Source organism: Microtus pennsylvanicus, chromosome 13 (genome assembly GCF_037038515.1).
Source record: "Microtus pennsylvanicus isolate mMicPen1 chromosome 13, mMicPen1.hap1, whole genome shotgun sequence".
Lineage (NCBI taxonomy): Eukaryota > Metazoa > Chordata > Mammalia > Rodentia > Cricetidae > Microtus > Microtus pennsylvanicus.
The window spans coordinates 65,768,317-65,786,742 of record NC_134591.1 but is presented as its reverse complement, the minus strand read 5'-3'; the positions used below and the strand labels follow the sequence as shown (position 1 = coordinate 65,786,742).

The following is an 18,426-nucleotide window of genomic DNA, read 5'->3' as shown; positions in this document are numbered from 1 at the left end:
CAGAAGGAGCTCGGAGTTTGAGGGTAGCCTGGACAATTTACTGGGACCCTGACTTAGGACAGTCTCCCTACGTAACCTAGGCAGGCTTGGAATTTGTGAACCTCGGGGATCGTGAGCTAGTGCCCCCTCCTCCCCCGCCAACTAATTCCTTCCCGAGGAAGGCAGAAGAAACTAAAATCTTTCTTAGGGCAACTCATAGATAGTTTTGTTATAAGACTGGAGCAAGGTAGCCCAGGCTGCTCTTTAGTCAGCAGAAGGGAAGGTGACCTTGAGCTACGGAGCCTCACGCCTTAAATTCTAATCTTCCCCACCTAGTATCTAGGAGCCAATCATAAAAGAATTCAGGGGCCTGACCAACCAAAGGGCCCTACCTGGTGTCTGGGCTGAGGAAGGTGCCCTAACAGGCTCTCCTGGCAGTCCCCACCCGGGCTGTTAATGTCCTGTTCATCCAATCAAATCCTCAGGGTTGTGATTTAACTGTGTTTACCAGAGGACTTCTCCAATACAAAAAACAAAACAAAACAAAAAAAACAAAGTTCAGAGTTCCCAAAGCTTCCGAAACCAAACGTAGGCTCCTGGAAGTTGGTGTTCCTGGAGAAGGCACAGTGTCTCCACCCCTTCCCAGAAGCCCTGCCCTCTGTCCCTTATCTAGATTCTCTGTGGTGAATTAGTAAGAGTTAGCATTGCCCGGGTTCTTTGGTTAGTGACTGGAGGGTACCCAAGGAGGGCAGCTGTGAGAAGAGGAAACCTGGGGCTCTGCCTGGCGTCAACCAAGCACCACAGGCAGACTGAACTGAGTTTGTGGACAACCTGCGTGGTCCACTGTAAAATCAGTTTCCTGCTGTGTGGGCATCTGGTGTCCAAAGCACAGCCTTGAGACACCAATTTATCAGGAGAAATTACATTTGAAGTCGGCATTTCCTTGTGTCCCCTGAAAGGACTTTAATTTTTTTTTTGTTTTTGTTTGTTTTTTGTTTTTCGAGACAGGGTTTCTCTGTAGTTTTGGAGCCTATCCTAGAACTAGCTCTTGTAGACCAGGTTGGCCTTGAGCTCCTAGACATCCACCCGCCTCTGCCTTTAATTGACTTGCGAGGGTTTGTGCTAAGGATGTTGCTCAGTGATTGAGTGCTTGGCTAGCATTGCTAGAGCCCTGGGTTCAATTCCAAAACATACACACGTGCATACACACACACACACACACACAAACTCACTCACCCAACCAAAAATTTCATTTAAAACTTCAGCAAGGGGGCTGGAGAGATAGTCAGTGGTTAAAAGAACTCACTGCTTTTCCTTATATTATCCAGCCACTTTGGCTACCCACCCTTCTTGTGCCTTTGGTCTCTCCCCGCATGGCCCAGCTCAGTCTGGTCATGTCCACTCTGGACTCTCCCAGATGTCCCTGCTTCTGGCTATGCTCTCCTCTCCGACACAGCACAATAAACCTTCTCCTCCACCACATCTAGAAGCAGTCATGTCCTTCCCTTCCCTTTCCTTTTTCTTTCTTTTTTTCAGACAGAACGTCTCCCAGTGGCAGAGAAGGGAGGCACCTAATACAGCTCACTAAGCCTCTTAAAGGACATGTACGTGGCTTTCCAAGAAGAGCCATACCGCAGACATCAAAGAAACAAGTGTGGGTCAAAGAGGGACGCCCCGGAAGTGTCACCATGGCAAAACTGGCAGAGTCTACACGGTCACCCAGTGCTGTTGTTGGCATTGTGGAAAGTGAGTTGAGGCCCAGCTTCTGAGAGAATCAGTGTGCAGGCTGAGCATGGTCTGAAAAAATGACTTCCTGAAACAGGGAAAGGAAAACACAAACCAAAGAGAGAGGTAGCCGGGTGGTGGTGGCGCACGCCTTTAATCCCAGCACTCGGAGGCAGAGGCAGGCGGATCTCTGTGAGTTCGAGACCAGCCTGGTCTACAAGAGCTAGTTCCAGGACAGGCTCCAAAACCACAGAGAAACCCTGTCTCGAAAAACCAAAAAAAAAAAAAAAAAAAAAAAAAAAAAAAAACCAAAGAGAGAGGTACCTGGGTCCCACTGAAGTACCAGTTGCTCCATCCAGAGAAGCCTGCGCGTGAGAGCTAAGAGGGAGGAGCTCATTCCCTGCCAATACATGGTGTGAGAGATGAAAATAAAATAAAAGGCCTCAGTTTTAAAAGTATTTTTCTTTTCTTTGTTAAAGATTTGTTTATCTTTATTGGGTGTGCAGGTGTGTTCTGCCTGCATGTATGTATATATGTGCACCTGGAGCCTTGGAGTCAGAAGAGGGCTTTTCGGCCCCATTCCCTGGAACTGGAGTTAGGGACAGTTGTGGGCCACTGTGTGGGTGCTGGAAACCAAAGCCAGGTCCTCTGCAATAGCAGCCGGTGCTTCTGAGTCATCTCCCTAACCCCAAAAATGTTTTTCTTAATTAATTTGAACTGTCGTGTCTTCTCCCCACTCAAAAAAAAAAATGCTTAAAAAAGAAAACCAGGTGTGTGACAGCAGAAAGAACGGGGTCATGACCCATGCAAGAGTGAAGAGCTGGGCTGGCATTGGCACAGAAGCTTCCAAGGTACACTGGCTGGTTTTGTGTGTCAACTTGACACAAGCTAGAGTCATCAGGAAAGAACCTCAATTGAGGAAATGCCTCTGTAAGATCTGACCGAAAGCTGGGCAGTAGCGATGCATGCGTTTAATCCCAGCACTCGTGAGGCAGAGGCCAGCCTGGTCTACAGAGTTCCAGGACAGCCAGGGCTACACAGTGAAACCCTGTCTTGTAGAACAAAAACAAGTGATGGCTCTTCACAGCAATAGAAGCCCTAAAACAGATAAATAGATTAATAAATGAGAAAAGTGGGGGCGGAACAAAAACTAACAAACTTAACTGTAGTTCGTACTGGCCTTGAACTCCTGACTCCCCTGCCTCTACTCCAGAAGCGCTGGGATTATAGGCTTGTGTCACCATGCTTGGTTGATGCTGTGCTGGGGATTGAAGTCAAGGAGACTTCACAAAAGGTAGACAGACATTCCATCAGCGAACTCTATACCCTAGGCTTGTTTTTGTTGTTGTTTTGGTTTTTGAGATGGGGTTTCTCTGTGTAAGAGCCCTGGCTGTCTTGTATGCGGCGCCTGCACTAAGGACCATTTGCAAGCCGGGCAAGGGCCTGGAGATTTAAACACACAAAGACACACAGACAGAGACAAGGGCCATCCTTGAAACAGGAATGCCCTCTTTATTGTGTACCAGAGCCGCTTATATATGGATCCTTAACTGATAGCCACGCCCCAGCCAAACCCACCAGAAACCCCTCCCCTGCCATCAAGAACTCCTGAGGGTCTCCTGCTCAGAGCAGCTGCAAACACTGGAAAACAAGTTGTTTTGCTCAGAGCAACTGCAAGCATAACAAATTGTTTACAGGAAATTCAGGGTCTGGGTCCGCAGCCCCCAACAGTCTTGGAATTTGCTGTGTAGACCAAGCTGGCCTTGAACTCATAGAGATCCACCTGCCTCTGCCTCCCTCCCCCCTCAGTGCTGGGATTAAATGCATGTGCCACCACTGCTAGGATTCCCTAGGCTTGTTTCTGTCAAAACCATGCCTAACCATGTATCCCTGGCATGTATCTGACCCTTGACACGTAGCCAAGTGTGGTCTCAAACTCATGGCAGTCCTGCTGAGACTCACGTGCAGATTACAGGTGTGCACACTTTATCAGCATGGTTTTTTTTTGTTTTGTTTTTTTGTTTTGGTTGGTTGGTTGGTTTTTCGGGACAGAGTTTCTCTGTAGCTTTGGAGCCTGTCCTGGAACTAGCTCTTGTAGACCAGGCTGGTCTCGAACTCACAGAGATCCGCCTGCCTCTGCCTCCCGAGTGCTGGGATTAAAGGCCTGAGCCACCAGGTCAGCTTCCTTTTGTTTTCTGTTTCCAGTGTTTGTGTCGTCCTGTGTTCCGCTTGGCTGTGGATGAACTGACTCTGCACTGCTCTCTGAGTCTGGAAAGGGATTACAGACTGGCTGACTCTTAATTCTTTTCTCCTTAAAATGAAACAAATCAAAACAAAGAAAACCAGACTAAAGGAGGGTTGGGGCACCCTGCAGGTCAGGGTAGTTTTCATCCACCACCTCATGGTCCTCAGTTCCATCGTTAGCAACACACACAAGCACTCAAGCTGAATGAAGTCACACCTCTTTAGTAGTTACATGAAAAAAGCGCTGTAAGTTTATTTTTTATTCTTTTTCATTATTATTTTTTTGAGACAAAGGCTCTCTATGTAGTCCTGGCTGGTCTGGAACTCCCCATGGAGACCAGGTTGGCCTCGAACTCACAGAGATCCAGCTGGAGTGCTGGGATGAAAGGGCATTGGCCCCCATGTCCAGCCTGCTGTGCATTTATTAAAACAACATATAGCACAAACTCAGTACTCTCCCTGTCTTTGGGGACGGGCACTGATATACAGTACATTGCTCCAGGCCGTTGAGTGAGACCCACCCTCCCACCAAGGAAGGGAAGTGGGCAGCTCTATTACCTTGGCTTCCTTCCCTCTTTGTGACAATCGCCAGTCACACAATGACCAGGCGTGATCATACAAAAGTTCTCATACAAAAAGCACCAAATTGGCATACATATACAAGTAGATACAAAAAAATCACATTTTAAAAACATACAAAATATTTCATTTTGCACCAACGTAGAAAAGTGTCCTGTGACATTTTGAATACGTTTCCAATCGTGGTTCAGCAACTGCTGGACACAGCGGTGGGGGGGTCCTACTCTAGTCCCTGCTCTCTGAACAGAGGAGACACACTTCCCCATTGTGGCCGCCCAAGGAGCCCCGAGCCCCAACCCCCTCCCGAGATGGGCCTGTCACCCGCCTCCCCGGTCTCTGCATCCAGAGGGTGTCTACTCATCCAGCTCCTCACTGGTGTCCTGGAAGAGAAAGACAGACACAGGCTCATAGTGAGAGGACTTGAGAGAACCCGGGACCTCCAGCGCTGTGGTGAGAAGCCAAATACCACCCCCCCACACCAGCCTGGACTTTTTCTTTAGAACCAGACTAGAATTTAGCTGTCATAATTCAATGGGTTGCAGATGGCTTAGTGCAGTGGTTCCTAGCCTTCCTAATGCTGTGATGCTTTAGTACGGCTCCTCGTGTTGTGGTGACCCCCAACCATAAAATTATTTTTGTTGCTACTTCAACTGTAATTTTGCTAGTATTATGAATCATAATCTAAATAATCTGTGTTTTCCTATGGCTTTAGGCAACCCCTGTGGAAAGGTCCTTCGACCTCTCCCTCTTCACCCAAAGGGGCTGCGACCCACAGGTTGAGAACTCTTAGACTCTGCTGGATTGGAACTTGGCTCTGGTAACTAGGCTTGAACACCGGTCAGGCATAGGGGAGCATGCCTTTAATCCCAGTTGTAAGAGGCCAGTCTCACCTCCATAGTGAGTTCCCAGCCAGCCATTAAAAAAAAAGGGGGGGGGTGGAGGAGGAGGAGGAAGCAGCAACAGCAGCTGGGACCCAGCTTGGTAGGTCCCTACATGCATGAGGGCCAGAGTTCAGATCCCCAGCACCCACACAAAGAAATGCCGATGGCCATGGCAGCCCCTGTGATTGCAGAGCTCAGAAGACAGGAAAAGGGATCGCTGAGCAGTTTGGCTTGCTAGACTAGCAAATCCATGGACTCTGGCCTCAATTAAGAGACCCTGCCTAAATCAGGGTGGTGGTGGTGCAGCCTTTAATCCCAGCACTCGGGAGGCAGAGGCAAGTGGATCTCTGTAGAGTTTCAGAGCTGCTACACAGAGAAACCCTGTCTTGAAAAACAAAAACAAAAAAACAAAAAAAAAGACAGAGCTCCTGCCTCAGTGAATGAGTGGGAAGTGATCAAGAAGACCCTCGATGTCAGCCTTGGGCCTCTGCATGGACACCCCTGAGCACACGCATGTGCAAACATGCATGTATGTACGCATACCTCAGATGTACAAAGAAGAGGAGGGCTAATGTAAAAATGAACACTAGCTCCCCACCCCCAGGAATGTGTAGCAGGGCTCTCCTGTTGTTGGGAGCAGTGAGACCCCAGATCCTGAATTTCTTGTAAACAACTTGTTTTCCCCTGATCTGAGTGCCTACAGCTGCTCTGAGCACGAGACCTTCAGGAGTTCCTGATGGCAGGAGAGTGGTTTCTGGTGGGTTTGGCTGGGGCGTGGCTATCTCTATATAATCTGCCCCTGAATACAATAAAGAGAGCATTCTTGGGGCTTTGGTGTCAGTGTTAAAAGGTCTGCGTGTTGGTCTGTCTCTGCGTCTGTATTCTCAACCTCCAGCCCCTTGCCCGAAGCTCACGAACGGGGGTCTAGTGCACAGAGCGCAGACCAGAGCCACGGTGTGCACACGGCATCCTGTCCCTCAAGGAGCAAGGCAGAGAAAGGTGGCCTTTTTACCTTCTTTCCCCTCTGTGGACACGCCCTCTTCCTGATCCTCCTCGTCTTCGATAAACTCCTCCTCGTCCTCATCTGTAACAGGAACAGTTGTTTTAGGATGAGATTGGCCTGGAGGGGACATCTGTCTCCATTTCTGGACCCAACTCTACACGTAGAAGCAGCAAGGACCTAGGAGGTACCAGGCTTGTAGGATCCCAGATCACAGAGTCCAGCCTGCATGTACCCTGCCTCCTCCTTCCAGGTCACAGTCCTTTTGCCCTTCACTGATGTGTCTGTGGCCTCGGGAACACAGGAGGCACATTTAGGGTCCTCAGCGGAACAGACACAGCACAAAGGGGAGGCAGGACAAACATCTCCTGTCCTTCTGGACCGAAGTCCTTAGTTTAAAGGAATTTGCTCAGCCTTTGAAATCAGCTTGCTCAGCATCTCCTGTCTGCCCCATTCCTCAGTCAGCAGAGAGGCAGTCTTGGGGCGGCCTGGGGTTCTTTGCTCAGGACAGTGTCCACCAAGGTGCAGTCTGGGTTCTCACTTTCTCATCCTGTGGCCTTCAAACTTTCCTAACAGGGTCATGCCCCTCCCGCGACTCCAGTCCAGGCCTCCGGATTACAGAGTCGGCGTTTGTCAAACATTACTTACAAACTAGAGCACCATGGTTAAATTTGTAATCCCAGGACTCAGGAAACTGAGATGGGTTAGCCACAGATTTGAAGGCAGTTTGGGCTACATAGTGACACCCTGTCTCAACAACAACAGCAGCAGCAGCAAGTAAAACCTCCAGCCAAAACCCCAGGATGCATACATGAGCCAGATAATCCAAACCTCCAGGATGATACATGAACTGGATAATCCAAACAGAGGACTTGCTGTGTCATTTAAAGCCATAGTTACTGCTCATAATAGTTCCCCCAGAGAATCACTGGGGCCAATGCCATGGTGTCGGCACATTGTCTCAAATGTTCTCGGAGAGTCTTGTGAGCCAAATGGCCCGGGTGGGGTTTGCACCTGCTACTTCCTAGCCAAGCGGCCTTGAACAACTAAGCACTCTGAACTTAGTTTCCTAAGCTCAAGGTGGAGGTGCTAACAGAACTCGGTCCTAGAGTTGATAGGATTTATGTCAGGGTCTCGGTGCTCTGAGCAGAAAACGTCCAATGAATAAATAAACTCAGGAATGGGTGCAGTGAGACATGCCTTTAATCCCAGCACTCGGGAGGCAGAGGCAGGCGGTTCTCTGAGTTCCAGGCTAGCCCAATCTACTTAGAGAATTCTAGAACGGCCAGGGCTCCGCAGAGAAACCCTGTCAAAGTTGACTGTGTACATTTGATGTTTTTAGTGGATCTGCCTACCATCAGTGCACAGAACGCTGCCTTTCAAAGGTCAAACAGCACACAAGCAAGTAGCATCACCATGGCCTTTACCTGTCCCAAAGTCGATGGCCCTCAGGGCTTCTGCTATGTGTTCTAGATCCACAGTGAAGTAGTCCATGCTTTCAAAGCCCTGCTCTGTCTTCCCCAGCTGGCAGCCCTTGGACGCTTCCACAATGCTGGGGGGGAGAAAGGCAGGGTGAGGTCTCAGGTTCCTTATAGGAAAAGACAGCCCAGCCTCAGCTCTAGGTGGGTCCATCCCAGCCCCACAATCCATCCCTGAAGTGGAGGGGATGAAAGGGTAGAGATCTTCTCCAGGGTCAAGCAGAGTGGATGATCTAAGAAAGTAGGGGGCATGAGCCGGGGATGAGCCCCAACTCCTGGAGAATTAATGCACTGGGTCCCACTGGGCAAGTGTCAGAAGCCCTGGGGCAACTAGGGACTTGGGCCACAGTTCCGGAGACACTAACCTCTTGATGAGTTGCTTGGCACTCTGTGGGGAGAAAGAGCAAAGAAGGTTAGCACTGAAAACCCCAGGGGACATAAAACAGTGACCTCCTGAGCATAGACTCAGGTACCGCCCCATGGTGCAGTCCTGCCCTAAGACAGAATGTGGACATTTTCTCTCTGTCCCTGGTTAGCACAGGTCTTGGCCAGCATGCCTCCCAAAAAGCTGTCATTGTCTGAGCAGGAAGCCAGGATTCTCGGGCCAAGTCACTCACAATGTCTGAAGTCTCCTGGATGAGAGTCAAACAAACCTCCTCAGACCGATGGTCTGGACAAAGCTGAAGGCATGTGTTCTGGGTATTGTAGTTTTTTGTGTGTTTTTAATTTTTTCTTTGTATGTATGTGTGCCTGAGTGAAATTATGTGCACCACGTGTGTGCAGCAGCCCTGGAGGCCAGAAGAGGGTATCAGATTCCTCTGACTGTGAGCTGCCCAACATAGGTGCTGGGAACTTTACTCCAGTCCTCTGAAAGAGCAGCGAGCACTCTTGACCCCTGCATCATCATCATCTCTCCAGACTGTCTGGGTTTTGCTGTTGTCAAAAAGTTTACTTATTTTTGTTTTATGTGTATGCATGAGTGCCTGCATATGTGTATGTACACCACATATGTGCCTGGTGCCCTTGGAAGTCAGAAGCCCTCACTGGGTCCCCTGGAGCTGGAGCTATAGATGGTTGTAAGCCGCCATGTAGGTGCTGGGAACTGAATCCAGATCCTTTGCAAAAACAGAAAGTGTTTCTCTCTCTCTCTCTCTCTCTCTCTCTCTCTCTCTCTCTCTCTCCCCGCCACCCCTCTCTTCTCTCTGTTATGTAGCTCTGGCTGTCCTGGAATTTGCTTTGTAGACCAGTCTGGCCTCAAAATCACAGAGATCTGCCTGCCTCTGTCTCCCCAGTCCAGGGACTAAGGGTGTGTGTCACAAGAAGTCTTCTTAACCAAGGTCATCTATTTTTTTAAAATGTGTTTGTTTGTTTGTTTGCAGACAGAGTCTCACTATGCAGTCCTGGCTGGTCTGGAGCTCCCTATATAGACCAGGCTAGCCCCAAACTCACAGAGATCCCCCTGCCTCTGCCTGTGTCTTCTAAGTGCTCAGATCAAAGTCGTGTGCCACCAAGCCTAGCCTGGCATGTTTTATTTTGCGATAACATTTCACAATTTCACCAAGTTGCCCTGGTCTCCCCTCAACCTGCAATCCTCTCGTCTCAGACTCTCGGGTATTTGGATTACAGGCATGAGCTACTATGCCTGGCACCTCACCAAGATTTAAAAGGCCTGTTCAAGGGTGAAGGAAGAGCACAGTTCAAATCCACCCAGACACTCCAGGTGCCACTCACCAAGAGGAAGGTGGCCCCTCCAGGCTCGTCCAGAGACTGAATGGCTGTTTCCACAAGTTTGGTGGACTTTTCCAGCTGCTCGCGGTACTGGAGGATCAGGGCCTCGATGAAGCCCAGCTTCTCCTCCTGCTCCTGCGTGATCCTCTGCAGCAACTCGCTCTTCTTCTCGTCCAAGATGGCGTAGAGGGCGTCAAACTTCTGGCTCAGCTCCTCTTTCACCTGGTGGCTGTTCTCCTGGGGAGAGAAACCTACAATCTCATCTCATGGGGTCCCCACCCACTTTCTGAGACAGCCACCTGCAGTGAGAAGAGAGACTGTCCAGTCCTCAGCGCACAGGAAACAAAGCCAATGGGAGGGAACCCTGATTGCTCTTTGGGCTGATGAGGGAGGGGGACTTGATGGGGAAGGGGGAGGGAAATGGGAGGCGGTGGCGGGAAGGAGGCAGAAATCTTAAATAAATAAATAAATAAATAAATAAATAAATAAATAAATAAATAAATAAAAGAACGGCCTGCACAGAAGATGACTTGGTACAAGTCAGCGGGATTTTATCTCAAAATAAAAAAGGAAAATGGATTTGGCAGAGGCACCTTCCAGAATAGGATGCCACACAGAGGGATAACAACGTTCCCAACCTTCCTACTGCTCCGCCCACTTGCAGTTATGATGCCCACTCCTGCCCTCCCCACCCCAGCCCCAACCCTTCCCCAAGAGACCAGATTATTTTTCTTTTTGGAGACAGGGTCTCAATGTGTAGACATGGCTTGCCTGGAACTCACGATGTAGATCAGGCTGGCCTCGAACTCACTATGTGTAGGTGGTGACCTATACACAATTTCTTTTTTTTTTTTTTAAGATTTATTTATTTATTGTGTATATAGCATTCTGCCTACATGCATGCCTGCAGGCCAGAAGAGGGCACCAGATCTCTCATTACCGATGGTTGTAAGCCACCATGTGGTTGCTGGGAATTGAACTCAGGACCTTTAGACAAGCAGGTGAGCTCTTAACCACTGAGCCATCTCTCCAGCCCACACAATTTCTTCATCTCCCAAATGCTGATGTTACAGACATGACATCACATCTGGCTGGGAAAACCACCTGTGCCCCTGCGGTCCCTGCAGCCTTCCAAAGCTCATCAAAAGTGCAGCGAGCTGCAAGCGTGTAATCCTTGCACTTGGCTGGTAGAGGTAGGAGAAGCAGAAGTTCAAGGTCAATCTAGACTACTTAGTAAATGCAAGGTCATCCTGTTCTACACAAGACCTTGTCTCAAAAAATCAAATCAAAGATAGGAAATAGGAAAGACAGACAGAAAGAGGACTGGAGAGATGGCTCAGTGCTTAAGACCACTGACTGGCTGGGCAGTGGTGGCACACACCTTTAATCCCAGCACTCGGGAGGCAGAGGCAGGCGGATTTCTGTGAGTTTGAGGCCAGCCTGGTCTACAGAATGAATTCCAGGACTGGCTGCAGAGCTACTAAGAAACCCTGTCATGAAAAACAAAAAATGTTCTTCCAGAGGACCCTGATTTAATTCCCAACACCTGCATGGTGGCTATCAACCATCTGTAACTCCAATTCCACAGGATCCAACTCCCTCTTCTGCCCTCTTTGGGCACATGGTGCACAGACATATATGCTGGCAAAAGGGCCGGATACATTAAAAAATATACACTAAGTGAGGAAGTGCAGACTTCCATTTCGTTCCTGATCCACTGAGTCAGATCCTAAGCTCCCACAGGCACCAGGGTCGAGTGTGAGCTTTTAAAGGTCCAGGAACCCTGCTCGGTAGCAGAATGGTTGATGCTAGAGCTGCTCGTGGAGTTATTGGCAATTGCGTCTGTCTTGACCTTGGGCAGAGTCTGGCACCGCTGCCGTGTTCAGGAACTATCTGCTGAGTGAGTGCAGGGATGACTGTGCCCCTTTCCTGCCATCTCTGTTGGGCACCCAAGGCTCTCACAGCTCAGGTCCTCCCCAGATGCCAGCTGCACTGGAGGCTTCCACTGCGCCTCACTGCTGACAGGGCCGCTCAGCGCCCTCACCTTGGTCACTCGGCAGGAGTCCTCCAGCTGAGAAATGATAGTCTGCACTCGGTCGTTCCCTGCCACCAGCATGGAGATGCAGTTACTCAGTTCAGTCTGGAGGGGAGGGGGGTGAGAGAGGAGAGACGGAAATAGACTCAGGGCTGGCTGTTTCTCAGCGTCACAGCAGGATGGTAGCCTGCTCCCCCTCTCTGAGGGTGTCTCCCTCCTTCTGGGGTGCAGTTCAGGCCTAAGGCAGAGACTTCCACAGAGGCTATATCCTTTATGGATAGATGAGACCCAGAAAGAGAAACAAGCACCCCAAAACACACTGCAAGGTATTGAAAAAGGAACAAAGGAAAAACTAGTTTCTTTCTTTCTATATTTTTGAGACAGGGTCTTACTGTGCTGCCTTGTCTGGCCCAGAACTTACTTATGTAGACCAGGCTGGCCTCAAATTCACAGAGATCTGCCTGCCTCTGCCTCATGAGTGCTGGGCTTAAAAAGCCTATGCTGCCATACCCGTCTGCTAGTTCCTGACAGAAAGAATAGAACTGGAAAGTTCTAGAAGAGAAAAGTCCAAGAGCTGAGTGGAATGCCGAGAGCAGAAAGGGCTGCCGCTTACTGCACAGCCAGGATGCTGGGGTGGCCAGCAGCTCAGGGGAGAGCCTCGAATCTGCTTTGTGCTATATAAGAGACTCAAATAGAGAGGCCTGGGACCCCAGAATACACAGGAGGAGAAGTTATGGTCTGGAAGGTCTGGCCTCATCCCTGTGGCCACACCTAGGTGTTCTCAAGTGGTTCTAACTATAACCCATGAGCTCAGTCACCTCCCCCAGGGAGGCGACGGCTGCTGTCCCTGTGGCCTGGGAAGTCCCTTCAGAGGGACTATTCCTGAAAGGCCGGCTCAGCACATCCACAGGGGTCAAATCCACCCCCGGAAGCATCCGGGCACAGCGGCTGTTGTCAATACCTTCTGTCCCTGGAAGATGTTTTGCAGCGGGGCTACCTCACAGGCCTGGTGGGCCCCGAACACCTTGCACAAGGAGCATGTAGGCACCTCACACGTGAGGCAGTAGATGTTGATTTTCTCGTCTTCATGCTCCTTGCACATCGGATGGTTGCCTTTCTGCAGGGGCCGACTGAGGGGGAGAGGAATCACAAGTCAGGGATGTCTCCCCTCTTTGTCCCCAAGCACAGGAAGCCACCACCATCCACATGTCAGCTCCCAGTGAGTCAGGCTGCTCCAGTCTCTGTTTTATCTTCTGGGAGCCCAAGACCAAGGAAGCTAATGAGATCACACCTGTTCCCAAACCCCCAAACTCAGGCTCTGGTGTTGGAACTGGCCTGAGTTGGTACGGGGGACCTGGGGAGGGCCCCAGAATTCCAGAGTCAGACCTGAAGATGCTGACCTAAGGGGAGAGGCAAGAGTCCCAGAAACTGAATGGATTTGCCCAAGGTCGCCCAGCAGCACAGGCAGGGGAGGCTAGAACGCCTTTGCTCTAATTATAGCCCCATAACTCTTGGTTGCTGCGTCTGGACAACTGATTCCAATGGCAACCCTTATGTCTATATTTAATCTAGCAGACCATAGCCTCCAACCAGGCCGGGGAGCCTGCTTGTTTTTCTTCCCTAAGTCTATAACATACAGTACCTGGCGTGAAGACCATGGAAATGAAACGCAAGTAGAAAGAATACATGAGCAAACATATCCTGAAGGCGTCCGAAGGCTCAGAGAAGGGGACAGTACGTACACTCTAAGCCATGCTAACAGCACGTGGTGGGGGCAGGGCTGTCCAGAAGCGTACCGCAAACCTTGACCTACGCCACTCTCGGGGCCCAGAAGCTCTTCTTTTTAAAATTTTAAAAACTGCCTTTATTTATTATGTGTGTATGTTGGGGGAGGGGGAATGTGTGTGCCATGGCACACGTATGGAGGTCGGAAGACAGCTCGAAAGAGTTGGTTCTCTCCTTCTACCATGTGGGTCCTGGGGATAGAACTCAGGTCGTCAGGCTTGACGGCAAGCACCTTTACTCACGGAGCCATCTTGCCGGCCCAAGAGTTTCTTCTTTCTGTCCTAGGATGCCTTGCTCCCTTTATTGCTTCTCCTTTTAGGGTGCCCAGCGCGCTCTTCTCCAACATCAGCCATTTCCCAGCCTAGACTGAGGTTTTAGAGTCTAGTCCTTACCTATACGACCTCTGATCCCCAGCCCCTAACACGTAACCACCTCATAAGTCTCAAATAGTGACTGTCCCCATCAGTGCCAGTGTCTCACCTCCCAGCAGCCCTACATGGCTGTCACATGACTATGACCTCACTGCCCCCTCCAGGAGCCCCTTTCCAGGCTTTTTTTGTTTGTTTGTTTTCATCTTTGAGCCGAGGGACCCCCTACTGTGGCTGTGGTGATAGGTGTTTTCTCCTGCTGTTGTCCCCTAGGGTGGCAGTGGCAAGACAGGGTGTGAAGCAAGACAGAGAAGGCCTGCTGACTGAGGACACCTCCCTCCCTGGTGGCCAGGCGCCAGGCCAGGTCTTGCGTGATCTTCGTCTTCAAACCTCGGCGTCTCTCAGAACTGTGCTAACCATGTCAGAATGTGACCGGCAGAGCTCTGAGCAGACCCTGGCTAAAGGCAGCTGTCATTGCCATTTACCTGTTAGGGAAAAACCCCAAAGAGTCCAGACACAACCTACTCTTAAGGACTCTACAGCAGGAGGCTGACACTGTAGACTATAAACTGTGTTATTATTATTACAGCCATCATCATCATCATTGTCATCATCAGAAATAGGCGTTTGTGGGCTGACAAGATGGCTCAGCAGATAAAGGTGCTTGCATTGCAGCAAGAGGCTAGTGACCTGAGTTTGATCCCTGGAACTCGTGGAAAGACAGGAGAGAATGGATTACACAAAGTTGTCCTCTCACCTCCACACGTGGGCCATGGCATGTGTATACGCACACCCGCACCGCGCACTAACAACAAGAAATAATACAAGTAATTTCAAAATATATGTGCATGTCTTCTCATCTGGGGAAGGGACTAGACAAAGCCTTGTGTTAGAGTTAGAAAGGGTTCTACCACTGAGCTCTATTTCCAGTCCCTGATTTTTATTAGCTTTGAAGCAGGATCTGGCTGAATGGTCCAGGCAGGCACTGCATTTGCAAGGCGAGCCTTGAAACCGAAAGCCTCCTGCTTCAGGATTCCATGTCTAAGGATCGCAGATGACCGGGATTGCGGGCATATGCCACCATGCCCGGTGCTCAACAATGTCCATTTGCAGTGTTGTGTTCTAGCTATGTGAGATGCAATATAACAAAGTTTAGAGTATTCACTGCTGAGCCTGGAGAGACAGGTGGGCAGTTAAGAGAGCTTACTGCTCTTGCAGAGGACCTGGGTTTGGTTCCCAGCACCCATATGACAGCTCACAACCGTCTGTAATGCCAATATAACTCTGGTTCTAGTTCCGGGGGGGGGGATCATGATAGCGATATCTTGTCAACTTGACTACATCTGGAATTAACTAAAACCCAAGTGGCTGGGTATACCGTAAGGGATTTCTTTCTTTTTTCTTAACTAAATCATTTTTATGTGGGAAAATCCGCTTCTAATCCAATTTTTTTTGACCCTCCCCTAATCTGGGACACACCTTCTGCTGGTGCCCAATAAAGGACACGGAAGAAGGAAGCTTGCTCGCTCTTTGCCTCTTTGCTCCTGCGCTCACAAGCATGTCCATTCCCTCACTGGCATTCCAACATAGACTGAAGATCAAATGAGACATCCAGCCTTGTGCGCTGTATCCAGTATGACTGCTGTACGGCTGTATGACTCCTGGATTCCTGGACCTGCTGCTGGCAGACAGCCATCAGCCATTACCGGGCCCGCTGGACTGCAGCCTGTAAGCCATTCTAATAAATCCTGTGTATGTATTTATTCTGTAAGTTCTGTTCCTCTAGAGAACTCTGACTAATACAGGGATCCAGTACCCTCTTCTGGCCTCCACAGACACCAGGCACTCATCTTTACCACCTGATGGCTTAATCTGCGTCTTCATTTTCTCATGAGAAAACGGGCATGAGACAGCCTTGCAATGTCACAGTGACACTGGACAGGAAACGCACAGAGGAGCCCAGGGTAGCCCCCACATGCAGTCAGTGCTCCACGAATGTCCAATATTTCAGATCTTAGCGTCCGTCCCCTTGACTGAGTCTGGCTATATAGGCTGGGCACGATTGCTCTGTTCTGCCTCGGCCCTCCTAGAGCTGGGATGGCAGCTATGCCCCGTCTTCTCTGGTCTGGGGAAGGTTTTAGGCTATAAGGCCATGAGGTCAGCAGTTTGGGAGTCTTGTTGAGGTGTTCTATTTACTTCATTGATGGGTAGGTGGATTGACTGGCCTTGGCGCTGGGGAATCCCAGCACTCTGGGCCAGGGTTTTCATGTCTTCTCAGCAGGTTCTACCATCAAGCCCCAGTCAGTACGCCCTCCTTTACGAAGATCACCCAGTAGCTGTGTCTCTTTCCAGTTGGTGCCCAACCCTACACACCTCTTGCGCACCCACAAATCCTGTCCAGATCAATAAATAAACATTGGGTAGCTGACCAAAACTATTATTATTGTTGTTATTACTATTACTGTTGAGGAGGGGTGGGACAGGGCCTCATTCTGTAAGCTGCGCTGGCCTGGAACTCATAGTAATCCTCCTGCCCCTGCCTCTCAAGAGGTGGGATCATGTGAGTCACCACACTTAGGTGATTTCCCTTCCTTGAGACTCCATTTCTTACTCTACATAGGGATAATCCTGAAGAAGCCTTCTCGGTGCCTGACTCCTGCTGCCCTAAGACCACTTGGCCGTATTTGCCCCAGGTATTTTCTCCGCCATAGACTTTCTCTCTTAAGCACACACTCACATCCGTGCTCTGGTCCCAGGGTTCTCTTTCATGCCTCTACTATACCCAGCGAACTCAAGAGCTGAGGTTCTATCTGAGGAAGAGGGTGATGACTCTCTGTACTGATGAACGCGGCTACAGTCTCCTGGGGGAGGGGCTACAGTCTCCTGGGGGAGAGGCTACAGTCTCCTGGGGGAGGGGCTACAGTCTCCTAGGGGAGGGGCTACAGTCTCCTGGGGGGAGAGGCTACAGTCTCCTGGGGGAGGGGCTACAGTCTCCTGGGGGAGGGGCTACAGTCTCCTGGGGGAGCAGCTGGGCAGGGGGCTGGGCTGCAGAGCTGAGCACTAACCTGGAGCACTCCTGCTTGTAGATGTCAATGATGTTCTCCACCAGCAGATTCCTCTGCAGGCCGTACACCCCATGCCGGTCCATGATCACCTCGTGGCGGCACGAGGGGCATCGGAAACGACCTCCCGACATGGACACCGAGCCACTGCGGTTGGTCCAGTAGGGATTCGCAGCCTGAAGAGAGCCAAGGCAAAGATGAGCCTGGAGTTTCTTCCTCCTCTGGTCTCTAGCTCTTTCCCCAAATGACCCAAACACACTAGCCAGACCAAAGGACACAGGCTCCTGGTCTCTACCTAGAACCAGCGCACCCACGTGGTGGAGTGTTTTGGTTGAAGCATTCAAACAGTTAAGAGGTTCAGTATTAGCCAACATGAGTTCAGGTCATGTTGAAAACATGTTCAACTCTTTTTGAACAAAAGTTCAACTCTTTTTCTCTGTGCCTCAGTTTACCACTGATATCACAGGCCTTAGAATTAGTGCCAGCTCTTGGGATTTGTTAAACTGTGAAAGAACATTTTTGGTTTCTTTGGTTTTGTTTTTGAGATAGGGTCTTGCTATCTCAAACTCGTTTTGTAGCCCAGACTGGCTTCAGACTCCTGCCTCAGCGACAACGTCTGGTTGTGGAAGGCCATTTTCTGAAGCCGCTCGGGACCCTTGAATCCCTCTTCCAATGCAGTCACCACAGCTCAGGAAGATGGCGTCCCTTCTGCCCCCGTGCAGGAGCACACAGCCTTTAAGGATGCTGCAGTGGCTACGTGCCTCTTGCCACCTCCTCCCAAAGCTCTAGGCCCCCTGCCATGGTGGAGCTGGCTCCTGCCCCAGGGCCTGGGTTCTCTCTCCTCTCTGCCCGCCTCCCCTTCCCTCTTATCACTTAGGCATTTGACTCCTGAGTGGAGAATCGACAGTGAGCCATCCAGGCAGAGCAGGGGGCTGTAGGCAGGGTGGAGACCAGACGGTTTATCATGGAGAAGGGCTGGGGCAGCCCCCCTTTCCCCTTAGCTCCCCTCCATCCCTCTCCCGGCCCAGAGGTCTCTGCATGGCTTCACATGGGAATGAGTCAGAAGCCTCCCACACTGAGAAGGAGGGGAAATCTGAGAAGCCGTCCTGGGGGAGGAGGGGTTCCAGGTCCAGGCCCTACTTAGTGCTGACCTGGAAGATGTCGTTGGCACACTTCCGGCAGAGGTTGTGCTGGCAGGGTAGGATGACCACAGGCTTGGTAAACATCTCCAGGCAGATGGGGCAGATCAGCTGCTTCTCCAGGTTTTCCATGGCGTTCCCATCGGGAATCAGGCTAGATTTATAATCCATATTGCTTTGAGATGTGGCCGCCTCTTCCACCCGTGTCACCAAAATGAAACTGGAGGGTTTGTCTTCGTCCCCACACACGCTCGATCCTCTTTGTCTTCTCCTGGCGTCCGACTTCTGTCTTGGTCTGAGGTCCCTCTGATATTTATAGCCGTACCTCGGTCACATGAGCCCCAGGAGGGGACCAGCTGAGCATTCCGAAGCCAAGCTGCTGGCGGGGCTTGAGTTTCCTCCAGGCCCCAAAGATTTGTCTCT

The 18,426-nt window shown here is 50.4% G+C and overlaps 1 protein-coding gene across 1 annotated transcript; it reads right to left on the bottom strand.

Annotated features, from left to right (window-relative positions):
- Positions 1-4,168: 4,168 nt before the first annotated feature.
- Positions 4,169-18,299, bottom strand: Trim63 (tripartite motif containing 63). The gene is made up of 9 exons (XM_075945703.1): positions 18,016-18,299; positions 16,868-17,040; positions 12,611-12,779; positions 11,659-11,754; positions 9,618-9,851; positions 8,252-8,274; positions 7,836-7,960; positions 6,421-6,492; positions 4,169-4,907 (listed from the first exon to the last, which is right to left on the bottom strand). Exons 1-9 carry the CDS (start codon positions 18,172-18,174, stop codon positions 4,897-4,899), a joined length of 1,062 nt encoding a protein of 353 aa, XP_075801818.1. The 5' UTR covers positions 18,175-18,299; the 3' UTR covers positions 4,169-4,896.
- Positions 18,300-18,426: the final 127 nt, after the last annotated feature.

Excerpts from the sequence above, each read along its gene's own strand:
- Trim63 (XM_075945703.1), bottom strand. The coding sequence starts at position 18,174 with ATGGATTATAAATCTAGCCTGATTCCCGATGGGAACGCCATGGAAAAC. Across the intron at positions 17,041-18,015 it reads GTGCCAACGACATCTTCCAG|GCTGCGAATCCCTACTGGAC; the intron begins GTCAGCACTAAG and ends GGCTCTCTTCAG. Across the intron at positions 7,961-8,251 it reads GCCAAGCAACTCATCAAGAG|CATTGTGGAAGCGTCCAAGG; the intron begins GTTAGTGTCTCC and ends TCTCCCCCCCAG.